The sequence below is a fragment of the Rhynchophorus ferrugineus genome, unplaced genomic scaffold, assembly GCF_030347505.1.
Source record: "Rhynchophorus ferrugineus isolate W39M unplaced genomic scaffold, kcgeb_rfMv2 rfM3, whole genome shotgun sequence".
Taxonomy (NCBI): Eukaryota; Metazoa; Arthropoda; class Insecta; order Coleoptera; family Curculionidae; genus Rhynchophorus; species Rhynchophorus ferrugineus.
Window position 1 is genome coordinate 64,564,004 of NW_027472582.1, and position 22,792 is coordinate 64,586,795.

The 22,792-nt window shown below is 31.4% G+C and overlaps 1 protein-coding gene across 2 annotated transcripts in view; it reads left to right on the plus strand.

Annotated features, from left to right (window-relative positions):
• The window catches only part of LOC143192959 (uncharacterized), a 474,490-nt gene extending 452,722 nt beyond the window's left edge, over window positions 1-21,768 (plus strand). For both annotated transcript variants that reach the window (XM_076398837.1, XM_076398838.1), the window contains 2 exons: window positions 18,331-18,552; window positions 18,628-21,768. In XM_076398837.1, coding sequence (XP_076254952.1) covers window positions 18,331-18,552; window positions 18,628-18,976 — 571 coding nt within the window. In that variant the 3' untranslated portion in view covers window positions 18,977-21,768. The remainder of the gene's footprint in view (window positions 1-18,330; window positions 18,553-18,627) is intronic.
• The last annotated feature ends 1,024 nt before the right edge of the window (window positions 21,769-22,792 follow it).

The window sequence follows — 22,792 nt, forward strand, 5'->3', positions numbered from 1 at the left end:
ATAATCTTATACGTAGTGAAGTGTACTAAATAGTAAAAACGCTGAAAAGTGTCACTAACTTATTTTATTAGAGAGATTAAGTAACGGCTAATGTATCTTCCTAGATATCTACCTGGTTTTCTAAGTCACTGTAGAGACATATTATATATTATTACTATTTTTTTAAACGTGCCGGTGGAAGCCGGATGGTCCTTCTACTGTTGTAATAGTCACGGGTTCGAATCCTGGGGCATGTTCGTAAATTTATGTTACTAAATAAACTATAATTAAAGTTAATAATAATATAAACCTTAATTGCTAAAAAGGAAACTTTTTTCATACCTCGGTCGAAAGTACGTACTCTAGTTCCTAATAACAGGGAAGAATGTTAAACATTTACTCCCTGTGAGAAGTACACCCGCGCCCTCTATAACGGCGGGAGGAAAGAATTTCTTATGCGTATTTATACTCGTAACTAGGGTCTATTCTGTCGCTACAACAAATTGTTTACCGCTGTCATTAACGTTTCTACCTCTAACCTTAAAAATCATCATCAATATTGTTTTGTCGTCATTCGATCCAATAATCCAGAGAAAATGAACAATACGTTATCAACAAATGAATCCACGGACGAGAAAGATGTTATACGAAATTTTGATGCAGAAGCGCGATTGATAATAAATACAGATACGTTGCCGAAGAAGTCTATTGATGTGGGGGGCAGGCATCAAAAACATACTCATCAAAATTTAAACTTAAATTAATAATGTACTTTCGACCGGCTATGAAAAAAAATTGTATACACCACACGGGCCAAAAGTTGAAATCTCGGTCTCGTCATGATTCCCGAGACGAGCAGGGCCAAAAAATCAACTTTCGGCCCTTGTGGTGTAATAAACCATTAAAATATAACAAAAAAAGAAGAAACATAAGAGTAATGGTAATTATTATTATTTTCTCTAACAAAGAGGTGAGAGAGGATTTTGATAGTAAAAAAATAAAATTAAAACAAACCAAACGTATATTTTATTTCCTTTAGATTCTTACATATTAAATATTAAACAAGCAGAATGTCGGACGTATTCTTATTTTTACTTGCATAACCCCCTATCAAAAAACTGGCATAATACACACGTAATAAATGTATGGCATCCTACCGTCAGAATTTATTATTTATTAAGTCAGATTCCGTACCACTAACATTTACTTTGATATAGAACATTAACAATAATACATTTTAATTGTATTAAAACAATAATATATTATTTTTCCTGGTGCCCGATAATTATTAAAATTTATACTATTTTTATACTAGGGACCTGAGCCAAGAACTATTTCGGTTTGGTACATGCCAAGAAAATTCTTGTCCCAAATGATCACCTCGTCATTTTTTTGCGCTTGTAAGATATTTTTCATGTTCGTGTCATTTTCGATTTTAAATTCCTCCACTTGCCTGTCTCGTCAGCCCGGCTAATTACCAACAAAAATATTGATTAATGAACAGCAAACATTTCGTGTGAATCTTTAAAAGACACATGTCGTGCAGTTTATCAAATCATTTCAAATATGATTTTTAAATTGTGTAAATAAATATAGATGTAGATGTATACTTTAATAAATATTTGAAATAAGGGACAACATTAAATTGCTGAAATACAAATATTCAATATAAAATTATAACATTATTATTATCTGTTTATTGTTTAGACTCAACCACCTCTTTTCGATGTATCAAGCTCATTAAAGATAACATTGTTTATTCTAGAACGTTTAAGTAATCTTAGTATGAAGGAGGGTCTATTTTCATGCTTCTTCTTTCTGGCTTACTTGTATTTTAAAATGATATTTATCAAGAAAAGTAGGTATAACATATATTAATCAAAATATTTTCCATCATTTTCTGCAACTTTTTCTCCAACTTCAGCAACGATGTGATTTGCCAGCAATCCATGTCCAAATCTAGTAAGTGTGCTGTGTTCGGAAAAACTTTCCATTCGAGCTGCAGCAGTGTATCCTTGCAGTTTTTGCAGAGCGCCAATTACTCAGTATTGCTGATCTTTTTTACAATAATAACGCCAATGAATTTGTTCAATTAGTTTATTTCAATCGGTTTTAGTAGCTCGTAATATTCTACACTTTGCTGATTACACCATATGCACAACAGGACTTTATAACAATGAATATTACGCATTGATATCAATGTGGATTGCTCTACTGGACTCACTCACTACTTCTTGCGCTTAGGATGTTCTTTGTGGATCCTCCTTTCGTAGCCAGTCACAATACGCCACAGAAAACTAATTCTCTTTTGTCTGGCCAACAATGAAACCGTGATGGTGAAACAGCTTGATTAATCAGCTACTAAGCTACCCTCCAGTTCGTTCATTGTTTGCACATAGCCTATCATACCACTATTTGCTTGCAAAGTAGTTTCCTCTATCAAGAACAATATATCAATAATAAACACGCAATTTTATCTACTATTTCGAAAACAAGAAAAATTATAGAAGTATAATAAAATAGTTTTCAATAGCTTTATCTACTAATCTATTCAGACTGATAATGAAGATTGATTTTTAATATTGAAAATTATATTTAAATGTATTTAGAAGAATTAATTGATTATACATATGTATTTTTTAGATAGTAGTAAGGAAAATACTGGTGTATACTTAACCTTATAGTATAATTGTATAATTGTTAATACCTTAACACGTGGCCTGAAAAGTCCCGGACTCAACACATAGAAGGCGCTAGTTTTATTGCGTTCGCCGCTTTTTCAGTTAGTACTAACCTTCAAAAGAAAACTGTTAAAGTTTCATGATATTCTACTCATAAGTTTGTGAGTTATTGTGCTAAGAGTGACACTACTTTTGTTATTTTCAAAATAATGGATCAAAAACAATTTCGTGTTTTAATTTTACACTGCTCCTTCATGGAACAAAAAACCTTTCAAGCGAAGAAATGGCTTGAAAAGTGTTATAAGGACTCCGCTTTATCAGAAACGACAATACAACGGTGGACTGACTTCAAACGTGGTCCTAGAGACACCGATGATGCAGAACGCAGTGGACGACCAAATAAGGTGGTAACACCAGAAAACATCAAAAAGAAATCAACAAAATCGTTTTGAATGGTGGAAAAGTGAAGTTGCGTGAGTTAGATAACATCGTATAGGTATCAATAGAACGTTTTGGTTTTATATTGCATAAGCATTTGGCTAAGAGAAAATTCTGTTGAAAGTGGATGCTGTGTTTGCTCATTGTTGACCAAAAACAAGAACTTGTTGATTATTCTAAGCAGTGTTTGGCCATGTTTAAACGTAACAAATCGGAATTTTTATGTCGATATGTGACAATGGATGAAACATGGATCCATTACTTCACTCCTGAATCACAACGATCGTCATCTTGAATGGACAGCAACTGGTGACAGACTTATTAGGAGGCAAAAGATAAATCGTTCTACAAAAGTGGTATTGAAATGTTAGAGCGGTGCTGGAATGGTTGCGTGGATATTACGTTGATGAATGAAACCAATTTTTAACCAAAAAAAAACATTAATATATTTAACCATCAAAACCCTTTCTTCGAAACCAGCAATTATAGGTTTGGCATTTTTACTGTGATAATAACTTTTCCATATTTGGACATGATCGACAAAGCTAGACAAATGATTAGTTCTGAACATTGCGTCACACCAGTCACGAACCTTGATTTTAAACTGGTTAAAACGTATGATTTATTACCGAGAAATTACTCGGTTTCAACATAAATACGACATTTTAGTTTTAATGACTTAAATAGTAAATGACAGATTGTTAATGTTTTTACCATCGATCTAGCTTTTTAATTTGAGTAACTACGTAACATTTAGGTTATGGAACATGTTTGGATAGTGATGAAAGGTTAAATAATATGTACGACAATCTGATAACAGTTGTAAGACCTTAGAAACCTCGACACATATATTTAAATATAATCTAGAATAAGTATTCTTTTTACTAACGGTGGCTGTAGCTAGTGCTTAATGTAACTACGGTTCTTGGCTAACTGACGTGTAATCAAATTTAGTGACCATCTTAACATATAGGACAACCGGTCTTGTCCACTCTCATCAGTAGATTTTACCGTTTCTATACATAATTACACACATACATTTAAAGCACCCAAGGCTTAGCGGGATTCGAATCCACTATTATATTGCATCGATAGATGAACAAATAATGAACCAAAAATGTTAAATCTAGTTATATCTCCATCTACCCTCTCTTAGTCGCTGGTGTAATAACGTTTATGTATTAACACTACTGTTTTTATATTAAATGCACTTCACTACACTACACAAGATCAAATGGATTGATTCTTTTGAATCTATCCTGTTCTGGTGTTATCCAGGTGAAATATCTCTTCATCCCTTCCATTCTCTTGATTTCGTGAGTGCGATTCGGTTTCTGAAGGTCTTGGTATAAGTAATCGGTCCTATAGTATCCAGGTGCACCTACAATACTTTTCAGGACTTCTACATTTACTTTTACTTCTTTTACTATTACTAGTTTTTCTAATTAACAAAAACATATATATCCTATACATACATACATATATATATATATATATATATATATATATATATATATATATATATATATATATATATATATATATCCTATATTTCCTATATATAAACTCCATCCCAAGATACTTAGCGTTGTTGCTATATGGAATGATAGTATTATTTATTTTATTGGTGTTTTTAGACAATTAATGCAGGAACAAATCACTTTAAACGTAAAACTTAAAACTCTAGACGATCTTAAGCTGCAAACCTGAAATATAATTTAACAAATTCGGTCTGCTGCTAAAGAAGCTACCCCAACATCAAGGCAGAAATCAGAATATGGGGTAAATTAATCCCTTAAAATTAGGGAATTGGTAAAAGAAAGGCGAAAATCTAGAAGAGTATGGCACAGAACCAGAAATTCTCCAGACAAAACAATATTTAATAGAATTAGTAATCAGACATATCAAAAGATTAAGGAATATAAACAGGATTATCAATATATCGAAAGTATTTGATAAACTGCTGTTAAAATGCATTAAACCATTCATAGAAATACCAGAATTCCACTTTCGATTTCAGAATCATCATTCGACCATCGACTAAATGCACAGGGTGACAGCGATTGCTGAAAAAGCCTTCGAAGAAAAGAAGTACTGTCCTCCAATATTTCTGGATGTCTCACAAGCTTTTGACCGGGTGTGGCATTTGGGATTAATCTACAAAATGAGCAAATTGCTACCGCGGCATTACTGTCGACTGCTGGAATCATATCTTATCGAAAAAAAATTTATAGTCTGTCATGACGGGACATTCTCGACACTTAAATCCATTTCAGCTGGAGTTCCACAAGGTAATGCCTTGGGACCATTTCTATATCTGCTCTATACTGCTGATATCCCAACAACAAAAGAAACAATACTTGGAACATTTATTGACGAGCCAGTTATAATGGCAAAAGATGTAACTCTATCTAAGGCTATAGAACAAGTACAAGCAGCAGTCAACAAGATCGACAAATAGATTAGAGACTGTAAAAAATACAGCTTAATAGCTCCAAATCTGTCCATGTTAATTTTGCGTTGCGGCGAATTGACAAAAACGTAATTATATCACTTGACGGATGCCCGATTCCTCAAACAGAACCAGCTAAATAACTCGGAATATATCTGAATGGTAGGTTAAACTGGAAACATCATGTGAGACAAAAAGCAGAGCAAATTAGACTCAACATCAAGTAACTGTATTGTTAGTCGGAAAATACTCTCAACTTGATCTAAATTGAAAGAAATTGGTTTATCAGTCAATCATAAAGCCTATTTGGACCTATGGGGTGCAAATATAGGGTTGCACTAAAGCATCAAACCAACTAATAATCCAACGCGTAACTAACGAACAACCGCATCATGATCTCGAAATCAAATGGATACACGAAGTGATCCAAGATTTCGCCCTAAATCATGAAACAAGGTTGTTAAATTACAGCAACGAGGAAGCAATACCGCTACTGGACAACACGCAAGAAATCAAAAGATCAGTGGCGAACCAAACCACATAAACTAGCTTAAGTAGATTAGTTTTATTCGAATTTGGGAAATATATGCTGATGTATTAATCCCGTATACGCATTGCTTGTATATTAATGCAAGTACAACAGAACAGTAGTAATAAATTAATTTGCTAATTCAGATGTAATTAATTTAAAAAATTGGTGCTTGTGCGGTCTAATTATACGTGAACTGTCTATGTATACACTTACTTTCGTTAATTTTTATTTTGTATTCCAGATGTTTTGTTGTTCCGAATCTGTATCCAACTATTTATTTTGTCCCTTGTCTGTTGTAATTTTCAAGTAGCCCTTTGGCTATTAATCTCCGACACCAAGAATCACAGTATCATCATTGCTTAAATGACAAGAAATTAACAATAAGAAATGTTGCCCCACCTTCCGTTTTCACCAAACACATCTTCCAATTATCAAGATTGGTATAATTGTCTTGTCACTTCACCGAAACTGATAATATATTCAAATATCACAAATTTGTATCAATATAAAAACACACATTTTCGTTAATGATATCGAAAAGATGAAGACAAAGAAGAAACATTAATAATGCCCGCTTTACACATATAAATAAATATATTTCTTAACTTACAGAAGTATTAAAAGATGAAAAAATGTACTTTAGTATAAGAAAAATACATAATAATGCCATAAAGTTATGTCCCTAATTCACTTTTTGTTTGTTATTTATATTAATACTACCGTTTTATGTTGGAGACATCAAAGTAAGTATATCATGAAAAACCCACATTAATGAATATATTTTTAAATAAAATAACAAACCTGAAAGAATTGTTTTATTATAATACATAAAAAAATAATTCTTAAGTTCAACACAAAACAATCCTCACATTTTAAATGATCTTAACATTTTATTCGAATAAATCAATAGAATTATGTGGTGTTTGTAATATGAAATGTTGAGCACAACAAAATATGAAGTTAGTCAATTTACTATTAACATTAAATAATTGGTTCAATTACAAAAGAGCAATGAAGCGAGTCTAGAGTAAACTGAGTCAAAATTGTTAATATTACTATTATTTATTATATAACGTTTTAAATATACATGAATATATAGACACATTATAAATATTGAAAAACAAATTCCACTGATAATACCAACTTAATTAAATAATTGAGATTTTTTAATGCTTATCTATGCAACTAGTCTAGTTTTAACTACGTTAACATAAAAAATACTTACGTAAAATAAAGTACCTGACAATTTTTGTAGATTTATATTTATTATATCAACTGTCACTCTTTTAGAACTGCATATAAAAAACTGGGTTGCTTAATCTAGATAAGTGTATCTCATAAGGTGTATAAACATAGTGACATCACGTTTGACAGTATTGTTGAAGAAAAACAATTCAATTTAAGCGAGACATAAATTATATAGAAACATAACCAAAATGTCTAATAGTACCTGCTTCAAATATATGATAAAGCTTACTACATATAAAGGGCGAAATAAAAATATCATTACATAAACGATTTTTAATCTGCAAGCATTTTTTATTTTTATTTCTACGATTATAATACGTGTCACCGAGTAGTTAACTAGTCAAAAAATAGGGATTAAATGTAACTACAACGTTATTACAACGTTGGCTTATTCTAAAGCACTAACAAACATTAATTAACTTTAACGGAATATGCGTGATGATAGCTCAACAGAAAAGTTGATCAGATCGTATTTTGTTCTATTTTACTTTACTACAAAATACGTAAAACATGTAAGTCGTAATTACACCATATTTTTACTGGTATATTTTTAGAAATACCCAAGAAAAAAAACCCAAAGAAATTAAATTGAAAGAATACCTTATTTTGGTATATATAATTAATGTAGTTAGCATTAATCCAACTATGAAAGATTTGTAATAGATTATTCAAATACTATGAATCATATTTCTTATTTAAAAAATATTTTAATTAAAAATTCATAACATTTCAAGTTACTATCTATTCAATTTCTATGTATATTCCACTAAAATGAAAGAAACATGAACAATGAACAATGAAACAATGAACATTTTTCCAACAAAGTTCTACAACAATATTTCATATGAAAGTACACGTAAAAGTTCTTCAAAACATTAGCGATAATAATAAGTTATAAACCGTCAAAATTTGTAAATCAAACGCCCAATTTGATGCGGCAACATTGCGACGCGCTGACGTCATTATTTTAATAACGATATTTTAATAATATAAAAAAATATATTCCTCATTGAAAATTATGAAATTAAAAAATTAAATAACCGAAAATTACAAATAACCTAAATCTGATTATCAGAAAATCACATCAAAATTGAACAATAGGTGTCTATTCAAAGTCTTTTCGTACATACCTCATCAAGATGTTTAATGTATTGCCTGTCACAATTTGTAAATTCGTATCAGACAATATTTTCCTTCTCATTTTATTCTAGTTAAAAAGAGATACAATGCTATCTGATTAGTTCGAACACGTAAACGAATGAGCCAGCCACAGTCGTCCGGTTGTCAGACGTATGCAAAATTCCTGAAAGCAATAGTAATAAGAGGTTAGAACTCTAAACTATAAACTATTGTGGCTGTATAATTAACTGTAATTTTTAGATGTACCATAATGCTAAAATAAATTATATTTGATAACATATTTGTTCAATTATTTTATTTAGATTAGAATTTTGTTATATATCAAAGCCAAACTGAACTAAAACTCAGAGTTGATGCGGCGACCTTGCGACATTTTGACGTTACAAATTTAGATGACTTATGTACAAAATAACTTTGACTACAATTTTATGCACCAGATAATCATTAAATGTTGCCACATATCATTTAAAGGATATGCCTACTAGATTATCTTTAGTAAGGTTAGGAGATAGCATTTTATTAATATTTAATAATTAATTTTAATATTTAATTTTAAAAAATCATTAAAAATTTTACCCAGTGCTGGATAGTTTTTATTACTAACATATTTTAGAGAGAATAGCGAAATTCTACGTTGCCTATGTAATATTTTATGAAACATCTGATTAGTTTCTCAGAAGGAAAAATATCAACTCAAAAGCAATTGTAATTCGTGTTTATTTTTCCGGTTGACTCACAATTTTTGTCTTCAACGCTCAACGGGTGCATAAATAAGATTATTTTTAATCATTTAATTTTAGAATCGGTGCCTCTAATAATAAACGAATATTTTCAGGTCCGTTCTAATAATACGTTTGTATATTCAATTATATTTTTAATTATTCCCTTTCGAAAATAACTCGGTCCCGAAAGTTACGCTTTTTTATGACGTGCATTCCTGTTCGTGGTGTGGTCCCGTTTTGCGTCAGTCGATATATCACATCATTAATTTGTTGCATTTTCTAAATTTAAACAACAAAAATACCCTGTACCGGACACGTTGGAGTTCGGATTTATATATTTTCATATTAAATAAACTTGAATCAATTTTTAGCAGTACAGTAGGTTGTTCGATTCTAAATTCGAAGTGTTATCATTCGATAAAATATGGCGCTAATGCATGTTCTTTCCTTGGCTCTTCGCGAAGGTTTCAGGGTCAGAACCGTCTTTCTGGAGGTATATAATGCTTTCGACCAAGCCTGGCATGATGACTTACGGTTTAAAGCCAAAAAAACCAGGTTTACAATCAGGTCTTTCAATCTAGAAACCTTCATGTGCTTCTAAAGGGTCCTTAGTTCATTGAGAACGTTAACACCCACCTAAAGACAAGCATTCTGTTTGTGCAGTCATATTAGCCAAAAAAGCTATCAGTTTTAGAATCCCAGCCTTGGAAAATAAACGATAACGAGGGTAAATCTGTGCATGTGCAGTTCAGGTATAATCAGACGGCATAACCACCAATAACAATAAATAATAACATAATTACATATATGTTAGCATCAACGCTAAGTATCTCGAAATGAACTTCGGAGACATAAGGGCAGACTCCATTATCATGTCAATATCGAAATAATACAACTCTTTGGACACCAGAACAGGATGCAGACTGTAAAGAATCAAACCATTTGATCTTATATAGTGAGGTGCATTCAATAAAAAAAACAGTAGTGTTAATACATAATAATTATTACACCAGGGACTAGGATATAGTTATTGACAATTGCAATCCGAAGGTTTCGGTTCAAGTAACTGTTCCCATAGTGTCTGTGTGCATCCACATTAGTTGTCAAGACATTATTCTGAAATACTTGCAATATATTGATACTACTTCTCACACAACATCCCCATAACTGAATTCTCAAGAGGTCCATATAGGTTTTAATATCTGCTTGTACAGCAGCAACTTGTTATGTACGGATACATTTTTAAACCACTATTGCTTTTTTTGTATTTCAATACGAGTTCTTTTCTATTCTTCTTAATTAATTTTAATCAAATTTAAAACACATCTTCCAAATGAACAGCCTGTACTATTAATTTCTTGTTATTGGCGATTTTAAAACTTTTGAGGAATATACCAGGATATTATTTTTGTTTTCTTTTGTAGTTGTTTAACATCTACTATTTAGTTTATCCATTAACTATATATATTAAAGAACATAAAAATGTCTACTTATTGAAAAAATTTATTCAAAAAAACAATATTGAGTTTAATGTCAGCTATATTCATATTTTCATATTAAAATAATAACTGGCAATGGATCAAAGAAGGAAAAAAACATGTTTTATTTGACATTAGAGCGATTTTTCATAGGAAAAAAGTTTATTATGAGATTATCTACCAACATATTAGTTTACATTATTATACTAACACTAAAAAATAACGTTTAACATAATTTAAATGCATTTAATTGATAACATGTTCTCTTGTATATGATGTATAAATAATTTTGTAATATCTTTCATAATAATTAGAAAAACATGACATATTTTGTTAGTAAGCATAAAGTTGACACGCTACAATTCCACCCTAATCATATGTATTATGATAGTGAATAGTATGCTGCCAGATAGATGAGAAAAAATAGTAGCTAGCGATAGATAATATTTTGAATAAAATATAAGTTCTTTCATAATGAATGCTCATTTCTTGATAAATAGCAGGGTGGTTGAAGTTGTACTTCCTACAATTAAGTACATCATCTAAATTTGTGACGTCGCAATAGTGCCGCATCAACCCTGAGTTTTAGTTCAGTTTAGCTTTGATATTCAACAAAATTCTAATATAAATAAAATAATTCAACAAAAATGTTATCAAATATAATTTCTTTAAACATTATAGTACATCTAAAAACTACAGTTAATTATACAGCCACAATAGTTTATAGGTTAGAATTATAACCTCTTATCACTATTGCTTTCAAGGATTTGGATACGTCTGACACCTGGACGACTTTGGGAAGCTCATTCGTTTACGTGTTCGAACTAATCAGGCAGCATTGTGTCTCTTTTTAACTAGAATAAAATCAGAAGGAAATTTTTATCTGATTCTAAAACGAATTTACAAATTGTGGCAGGCAATATATTAAACATCTTGATGACATATGTACAAAAAAACCTTTGAATAGATGTTTTTTATTATTTTCTATGGTTTTCTATACAGAATAGTGCACATGCGCCAAATCCGGAGATATTTTTAAGTAATGTATTCTCATTGAAAGAGATATATTAAAAACAGTAGTGAATAGTGAATTATAATGTTAAAATAAATTGTACCTTATAATATGTTTGTTTCATTATCTTATTTACATTAGAATGTTGTAATATATAAAAACTTGTTAAAAACAAATTGTGGCAGGCAATATATTAAACATCTTGATGACATATGTACAAAAAAACCTTTGAATAGATATTTTTTATTATTTTCTATGGTTTTCTATACAGAATAGTGCACATGCGCCAAATCCGGAGATATTTTTAAGTACTGTATTCTCATTGAAAGAGACATATTCAAAACAGCAGTGAATGTTGAATTATAATGTTAAAATAAATTGTACCTTATAATATGTTTGTTTCATTATCTTATTTGCATTAGAATGTTGTGATATATAAAAACTTGTTAAAAACAAATTGTGACAGGCAATACATTAAACATCTTGATGACACATGTACAAAAAAAACCTTTGAATAGATATTTTTTATTCTTTTCTATGGTTTTCTATACAGAATAGTGCACATGCGCCAAATCCGGAGATATTTTTAAGTAATGTATTCTCATTGAAAGAGATATATTCAAAACAGCACTGAATATTGAATTATAATGTTAAAATAAATTGTACCTTATAATATTTTTGTTTCATTTTGTTATTTGCATTAGAATATTGTAATATATAAAAACTGAAATAAACTAATAGTCAATGTTAAATTCGGCAACATTGCGTATTAAATTGAGATGACTTGAGTTCACTGCTATTTTGAATAGATTATAGTAACAGCATAAAATTACTAAGATAATAATAAAATAGGATAAAACAGAATGAAACATAATTAAGGCAGACGTTTTCGAATCACAACTTTGTTTATACCAACCCCAAAAATACTCTCCCACAGACACAATATACGAGTGTTTACTGTACTATAAATCCATAAAAATAATTCGCGTTATCAAAATAATCAGGATAGGTTATGTTAACATCGAGTAAGGCTGTAAATCAATAAACCATCGAGCTAAATGTAGAATTATGATACACATGGATAGATATCGAGAGGCCATCGGGCATAACGCGGCGATATATCAGGATTTATCTCTCTTGCTTAAATCGGGTAACCTTTGACAAAACGAACAAAGAATATCTAGCCTTTATTTGAATTCTGCGATGGTGTTTCCGTTTTCACGTTAAATTTAACCCAAACGGTTTGTAGTAGATTACATTTTATGTACGGCGTATTCGATGTTTTTTTGAATCCATCAATAAATCCATTTTATTCATTCACTAATTAAGGATGGTCGTTAAGTCATTTTATTATTATATTATTAATTATATATTATATATTATATAATAATTAATATAATACCATGAAAATTGATTATTGTTAAAAAATGAACTACCAAGGAATTCTTAGACTACTAACAATAATAATGATATATACGAATTAGAGACAAAATATAAACTGACAAGATGCATTTTATTACACTGACAACACAAGAAAATTCGGTTTTGCCACATTGCCAATTCTTTTAAATTATATGTATATTTCAAGAATATAATATATATAGAATATATTTTATTCGATTCACAAATTAACCTGAAATATCTTTTTGTGGGAATGTTCGTCTGGTCAGTTGGAATGTGTGACTGTCGATGCGATTGTTTATTCGGACACTCACTACTATTTTTGTGGAAATAATTCACAGGAGAACTGAAACACTGGTTGTATAAATACTTGTTTATTCCGATGTTGAGTGATACATGTGGTCGACGGGAGAATGGACAGGATATTAGGTTAGGTAGAAGAAGGACGGTAGCACTCTGGAAGTGGTATTGTTACAAGGGGGTAGAGAAAAGAAAAGAGAGCAAGACGTCGTCGTGGTGGTGGCAAGCAAATCTAGATATGCTACAATTTTCAACTACATAAGTATATAGGTACTCCTAACCTCATTGTTCTCTCAATATTATATATATATATATGGCTGCTGATAAATGACAACGTCGCAAAATCACGCGAAAACCACAAAGTTTCGCCGACAATGCGCCACTGAAAATAACCAGTACTTGACACAACTGCAGTTCCCCTTGTATAAATTTTGTTAGAAATTGTACACTCTGTATGCTCCCTTGTAAACTGCTGATCACCAGAAGATTATTGTTGCTTCACAAGTAGCACAAACTGTGCACACCCTTATTTACACAATTAATTTATCTACTGAAAATTCATTAACATCACTTTTTATTCGTAATAACAGGTCAATTGAAAAGTCCCCGGGCTGACATATAGATGGCGCTACTAGAATTAAATCCATATGTTTTTTAGTTAGCTGTAAAGCTCAAAAGATGCGTGTATAAATTTGGTAGCTGTCAGATCATTAGTTTGTGAATTATAACATTTTGGGTGGAGCAACTTTTGATATTGTGAAAAAAATGGATAAACAGGAATTTCACGTGTTGATAAAATATTGCTTTTTGAAGGGAAAAATACAGTTGAAGCAAAAACTTGGTTTGAAGCCGAGCTTCCGGACACCGACCCAGGAAAACCAACCATCAAGGATTGGTATGCTAAGTTTAGACGTGGTGAAATGAGCACCAAAGACGGTGAACACAGTGGACGCCCAAAAGAGGTTGTTACTGAAGAAAACATTTAAAAAATCCACAAAATGATTTTGAATGACCGTAAATTGAAATTGAACGAAATAGCGGATATTCTAAAGATATCAACTGAACGTGTACATCATATCATTCACGAATATTTGAGTATGAGAAAGCTCAAGTATGACCAAAAACAACGAGTTGATGATTCGGAGCAGTGTTTTAAGATGATCAAGCGTAATAAACCAGAATTTTTTGCGTCGATATGTGACAATGGATGAAACATGTCTCCATCATTTCACTGCGAGTCCAATCGACAGTCATCCGAGTAGACTGCGCACGATGAACTCGCTCCAAAGCGTGGGAAAACGCAACAATTAGCTGGCAATGTTATGTCGTCTGTATTTTGAGAAGCACAAGGAATAATTTTCTCGCTGGGAAGAAATTCGCGTCGAATGAAGAGTTGATCGCCGAAACTGAGGCTTATTTTGAAGCAAAGGACAAATCGTACTACAAAAATGGCATCGAAAAGTGGGAGGGTCGCTATAATCAGTGTATCACCCCTGAAGGGAATTATCTTGAATAAAAAAAAATTGCCAAAAAAATGTGTTTTACTATGGTAGGCCGGGGACTTTTCAATTGACCTGTTAGTGCGCCGCTCTATAGTTAGTATAAGACATAATCGATATAATTGAAAAAATTATTTTAAATAATCGAATTATAACTGGCTCATTTCCATGATATTAAAACATATTAACAAAATTGCAAATAAAAAAAAAGAATAATTTGCATATGCGACACGAAAATCCGATCCGATATTTTTTAGTATAATCGGTATATTATATAATTCATAACTGAACCGCACTAATAATCCTCTGTATTTCGGTTCAGGTAACTTTAGTGAAGAAATTACAGTTAGAGAGAATTATTATTACTACTATTATATCTGAGTTGAATATCCTTACATGGATGTTTTTGATTATGAATCCAGAGATGTTTTGATGTAATTGAATTGATTCCGGATATAGCCCCTTAATTAAGGAATCTCAATACTTATTGAACATGGTATAGAACGTTAATTGGTTTCCGAATCTCAAAAGCATCAGCGGCTCGTTCGGTGATTGCTCAACGGGAAAACGATAATTAGTTTACATAATCGATCCATTTCATTGACCGTCTTGCCGGCCATAATATATTAATTTCGGTTCGTTCGAATTCGACGAACGAACCCATTTTTCTCCGTCGACCTTGAGCGCGCTACTGGCAGCACTACGTGACCATCCGCACTGCCTGCGACGGCTTCGCTGCTTTCGTTCCCGACCTGCCTCAAGGCGCGCGTCCCTGCTACCGGTTCGCCGCTGTCTCCACGTCGCTCGCCAGTCGGTACGCTAGCAACGCGCTACGACCTCTGGTGACCGCCAGATCGACTTACGCAATCGGACGAGCATTACGCACCGTCAAATTTCCACGGTGAATCTCTAGATTTCCAACAAAACGCCCAGCGTTTGACCTTCCTTTTCGTTGTTCCATCGTTATCATTAGATAACAGAAACAATGGGAGGCGTACCTAACTATAGGGATTACTTCAGATTTAAATCGATTTACTGATATTGAGCAATAAACATTTAAAATTATAGCGGCAGCAAAGATGTTTGATATCACTTTTAGTAAGTACTCAGTTAACGTGTAGAGCAGGCAATCTGTTGCGTTATCGATAAAGTATGTATCATAGAGTAATAGAGATGCAACTCAATAGGGGACTCTGGCGCAAAGTCTTGCTTTGCCCAACATCCAGAGGGCGCCATAATGGGCCATTCGCGTAATTTGATTGGTCAATTTCAATCTCCATTATAGGCACCTGTAAGAAAAATATTTTACTATGAAGATATTTGATTGGCTCAAGTAATTGGCTTAGTAATGTTTAGCACGTAACAGCCCTGACGTCATGTTTAATTGACTAATGAAATTTAAATAAATAAAAAAAATCTGAAATAAATTTATTAAATAAAATTCAATTATATATAAATATAATATTTAAAAATAAATAAATATAAATGTAATCTATAACAATAAATATAAATATATAATGCAAATTAATCTACAAAATGTAAATATAATATAAAAATAAATATATCTATAAAATATAAATATTATATACATATATATAAAACCATAAGCAAAAACTTTGGTGCATTGCAAATCAATATTATCTCTTCCGTCTTTTTTACTTTTTCATATTTATTTAGTGACATCAATTTAAAAGGATCTATCATAGTTCTGTCTTTTTATTTTCTTATATTGAAACCAAACTTTAAGTCTTTCCCTTTTAATTTTCTGTTCACCTGTTTTACTCAAAAGTATGTATATAGCACACCTTGTTAGTACTCCTAATAATTTATGCGAAAGATCATTATGAGTACAATTGAATGGTTTTAAATTTACTTTTTTTAAAAAACATTTAAAAACACACACGTGGGAAAATCGTTCAATAAAATAAAAAACATAGCTCAAAGATCTACTGACAGTATAATAAAACAATTTTGTTGGAATCTGGGACATGAGATATTGTCTTGCAGAGGCAAAAGGCACTATGGTGTAACTATTGTGCTATGGCACTATAGTGTTTGGCGTTGTACACTATGGTACAACGCCAAACTTTGTTTGTTCTTATAGGAAAATCTGGATGTGAAGTTATAGAGTCAAGTAATTAACGGTAAGAATGAGTAGAAAGGGGGATACTGGGTGAATGAATACAAACTTTACCATTACCTTCTGGAGTTTGTTCAAATGTCGATGACACTTGCTTCGAACACCCTGGTTGTGAGCCAGGAACGATGGAAATAGGCACTACAAATATAGTGAGACAGTTTAGAAATTAATGGTAACAATTATGAACATAAATGTGACTGACTCCTTCAATTTACCTTCTATATCATTTTGATTTTCATCCACTTCCATTTGTACATATTCTGAGATCATGATATTATTTTCACCATCACTAAATTGTTCATAAGTACTAAAGGAAAGTTTAAATGTATCACAAAATATATATGAGACTGCAACTACTTTTACTACTGATACTTTTGTAACCAAAAACGATGTGCATTTCCTTACTATTTGTGTATCCGGGCACACAACACTTCCTAGAACGAGAATGCATTTCAACTACCGACTTGTATATACTAATAAAATAAAATAATAATTTAATGTATGCGTAAAGGTTATGAAAAGCTAACCACACTGTTTTCTACATAAGGCACATTGAAATTGGCGTATAAAATAAATAAACAAGCCATAAAACGAAATGAACCAATCAGATCGCAGATCCTAACATAGTCAATAAAACAAGTAATATGTTAAAGGTAGCAACATCTACATGTTGGACGTCGCGAAACATTTTCGCAAAATTTCCTATAAAATTAAATATCTATTTCTCTGTGGTATGTGTTATTGGAATGTAGAGCCAAAATTATTTTAAAGTTAATACTTGGGCCAAACACATTTTCATTATGTAAAAAATATAATGCAAATGGGGTAAAAGTCCCGGGCTTAACATATAGATGGTGCTAGTTTTATTGCATTCACCACTTCTTCAGTTTGTACTAACTTTCAAAAGAAAACTGATGAAAGTTTTTTCAGATAAAAATATTATCTAGCACTAGCCAAATCCCTCCACTTTTCGCTGTAGCTCACTCTTAAAAACTAACGATGAAATTATTTAAAAAATAAAGGATTATTGATGATTATTATCAATGTCAATGTATATGAATCAAAATTAAACAAAATTTTCCATTTTGCTATATTTTCGGATTACAAGATAAAGATAAAATGCAATGTTGTGTAAAAATTACCCCCCTCATTTAGATAATAAAACCATAAAGACGTTGATTTTTTTATATTGACGTATTAAAATGTATAACTATCTTTTGGATTTATTAAAATAGTGGGATTTATCAACTTAAAATTATGTCCTACGCCTCAGTGACAAATAAATGATTTGTGTTTATTTTGTTTCAGAGCATTCTTAGTGCGAAAAAGTATAAACAGGCCTGGCTGGCTCGTCATTACGTACGTCTTTTCTCACAGGGCTCACCATCAGTATATTCGTCCAGTTATTTTGCCGGATGAGGATAATAAGGGAGGCATATACTTGGCGACCTGCGACAAAGAAACGGTTTTCTATGACGTTCACAGCCTAATCGAATTTTATCGCTTAAACAAGGGACCATTACAAACACAGTGAGTATTATTCAACTGACATTCAGCTTCCTGCATTCGAGACTAACATACATTAATAAAAACGTTTTTCTTTAGTCTTTCAGAAAGTGTCAAAAATCTAAATCAACCCAATAGGACACCGCCAAGGGAACGGAGGCCCTTTGCATCGCCACTCGACTTTCCACCATGGTGTAATAAATCGCAATCAAGCTCATCCCAAGCTGGGACATCTAAACCGAGCACATCTAAACCGAGCACATCAAAAGCGAGCTCATCGCATCTTCCACTTTCGCCAGCATCGTCGCAAGATCCACAATCATCCTCCAGCCTTAGTGCACCAACCGCGTCTACATCATCAGGAGACAGCCGTTCTTCCAACGGCGAAGCGCAAACACAATCGGCTAAAAATCAGACACAGGGCGATGAACGATCACCTGAAATTTGACAGAATGAAATAGAAAATAGAATAAGGTGACAAAAGGTGAAGACCGGATTAAATTATCGATCGAGGTTTAGGAACTTCGTCAGCAAATATTCATTACATGCTTGGAAGTTCATTTTCGGAAAATTTTGATACTCGTAGCTCTATACGTCTATGTATGTTTTATTTGCTGATATTTGTTTTATGCACGGTACAGAAAATATGTGTTTGTGATTCGTTTATGTAACTGATAGTTATTGGTTTGTGTTTTTATTTGATGTAAAAAAGAAACATACAAAATTATATATTATTGAGATTTTTCCCATCTGGCATGTATGCCTAATTCACTTATTAACATAAAACTATACAAGCGGAAACTTATTCAACTATTATAATCAATTTAAATCGTTATATTGGCATTGAACATATTACCACCTATTAATGCACACTTAACAAAATGTAAGCTAAATAAGCTGCAGTGCTAATGGTGCTTATTACTGCCAATATGACGATGTGGGATAAATTGAAATTTGGCAAAATTGCCATTGGTCTATTTTTAACTTTGTTAAAATAAGTTAATAACAAAATACTTGCCAAATTTAAGTTGCCTTTGCCCATGCAGTAATTGTTTTACAATAATGTATAATGTTTCCTTTTATTTAAGAACAACAAAAAAAAAACGGATTTTAAAATACTGTATATACACAACATATAATCCAAGTAACAATCATAAATCTAATTATTCACAATAATATTTATATAATACGCACATATACTTATGACTATGTATTGTATGGTCACCAGCTTTTGTGTTTTATTACTATTATTATAATTTTAATAAATCAGCTATAAGATGGTTAAAAGTAAATAACAGAATGTAGTTATATATCACTAAGAACAGACCTAAGCTGAAAGGCAGTTAATATAAAATTTACAGACAAAATTACTACACATATGATAATAAACACATTTACCACGTAAAAATAATATTATACTACTATTCTGCTTATTTAACTTAAAAAGTATAGTTTGTTCAGTATTAATCTCTTAACATACAGGGTGATTTAAAAATTATTATTGAGTAGAAAGTAATATAATTTTGTATTGTTATGTAGTTTCTTTTACTGATTTAAGATATTTACTAGTATTAGAATACATGTTTTATGGATTTGTATGTGCAATATTAGTAAACATCTTAAGAATTGGTAAAAAAGGGCTGTGATTTGCTTTTTTGGTGTGATTTGACGTGATAAACTATGTGATTTTTTCCACTATTGGGAAAGGTAGGAGTAAATTAATATGTATTTTTTTCTGTGAAAAAGAATGGAGACTGACATAAAAGAAATTAAAAGTACAACTACAATCCCAAGTTTTTAAAGATATAGTTCTCTGCGCCTATTTAAAATTCTAACATGTTTTTGTTCAGGACACCATTGTTTTGTTCAGTCAGTGTAGTGATATTGAGTTCATAAAAATTGGATCTCTTTTGCTTTATAATGGTAAAGATTGATGCAATTTACTCCAGATTTTACCAAAAATAACTCTGTCCAAAAAAGATTATCACACCTGTCTTGTAATATCTAAGTTAGATTAGGTTTTGTCAGTATGTATGTTGGTTGGCTGGTAATCAGATAACAATAAAGCAATATATATATATTATACATATATGGAAATAATCCGTGTACCACCTTTAGATCGTCTATGGAATGTTGTAGAAGGTATATGTATACTGAATATTAATATTTATAAATATAAGAGAAGTATACTTATTTTCACATAATTGTTAACCATTAGTAAAACCTGTTTCGACAAAATGGTTTTTTAAATTTTAATCTAGACTTTTAATTCAACTTTCCTTCGTGAACCTTATTTCTAACTAATATACCTTCGCCAACTTATTATGAAAATCCTCAACTACTCACCAGAAAATATTATATCATACGGATCATTTCCTAAATATCTTTTTAAGTAGCATGTGATAATAACTTTAGGAGTTAGTCTTTCAGTCTGGCGAACAGATTAGAGTGTAGTACAAAAGCAGTTATCGTGATAGATATGTGTGTTAAGTGCCCGCTTAGTGTAGGTTTTTGCTAAGCTTCGTATTAGAGATACTTCTCTCTATTTTTCTAAGTGTTTTTCTATGCCAGTTTCAAAAGTTTAAGACGAACATTAAATCTTTGGTAATCTACTATCATCTGATTTTCTCACAAAATAAATAAACTTAACAACTTAAGACAAATTAAGGCAAGGCGCGAAATATCGTGATATTCGTTTATTTGAAACAAAGAACCAAAAAGATATACAGAAAGGCCGACTAAATATTTTGTTGTATGTTTTAACTATACTACAATCTAAAATCTCGATATTTGTTGCATTGTCTTCGATCATATTCAGGATGATGATGATAATGATGAATTATACATATTTACTTATATTAGGAATTACTTTGATTTATTGCTCTCTGTCTAGCTTATTTTCAGGACAATATTTAAAGGCCATTAACAAAATAAAACTTTATATATACAATTATATTATTCCTTCTAGTGATACTAATGGTTTCCTCTTTAAGAACATTAGTGAAACACCTTACTCGAATTCTACATTTTCATGCATGAGTAAATTCATTCCTAATGTTATTTTCATTATTCTGTATCTTAGATTTTAAGTATATTTTATCAGACAAGCATAATCATAATTCTATATAAGTAGGTTTTAGGTATACCGTCTTTTGTTTACACATCACCAACTATTATTAAGTTCTTTTTGTATTTATAATCATTATGCAAATGAAATTAAATAAACAATTTATTAAATAATATGTGTATTATTGTACCTTAATTGTTCTCATTCACATATTGTATCACAATATGTTTTTAATATATTGCAAAATAAACAAACGGTTAGTAAATCTGCACATATTCAAATCGATTTACTATACTTGCTTATATAAGGGCTATAGATTAATTTTTATCAAGTTTGGCCTGAGTAGACCTTTAGTGCTAGAAATTCGTATAAATTAAAATATTTTCTCTATCGACAAATACCCAGAAATACAGTGATAGTATTTCTTAAATAAAATCATTTACAGTATTCTAATCCTTAAAGGTAGGTTGGAAGCCTTATAATTAAAAGGTTGAAAAATAGCCATGTGTTGTTAAAAATTTACGAAGTAAAAAAGTCATGTAGCAGTTCCACAATTGCCTCACAATGAGTCCGTGGGTTTCAAATGAAACCAGGTGAATTTAAAATTACGCGTTTTATTTGTCCACACTAGTGCCCCTTGAAGATAGATCAATATAAATAGAATTTTCATATAATGTTGATTACCAGTATTGGGCTCAGGGAAGTTTACTTATTAATAATAAAGGCTACCATACATGTGTTAACACATTGATGTAACATTTCTTCGAATTAGCCCCTGTTGATTGAACAAGGTTACCACCGACAATGCCTTGTGCAAATTCCAAGTGGAGACTGAAGTTCTAGGAAGGATTTAATCAACCATATCGGCCATGTTCGTAGTTCTTTGACATTGAGGCATTTTCGCCATTTTTCCAACCATTGTGGGACCCAGTATTATCGTGCAAAAAGATTAGAAGGAGCTCTGAGAACATCAATGATGATTTAAATTAGTTTTAACAGTTCAGAATACACCAGTCACTGGTGACTCGACATTCAGAACATGAATTGGGATTCGGTAATGATATCGATTCTTCCGGTGCAACCCATTTGTTTTTTCTCCAGTTTGGACAATCTTCTGTTCTGACACTAAATCTCTGTTCTCTAATGTTTAGGATACACTCGTGGCGAATCATAAAAATGTCAAAACTATAAAATTTA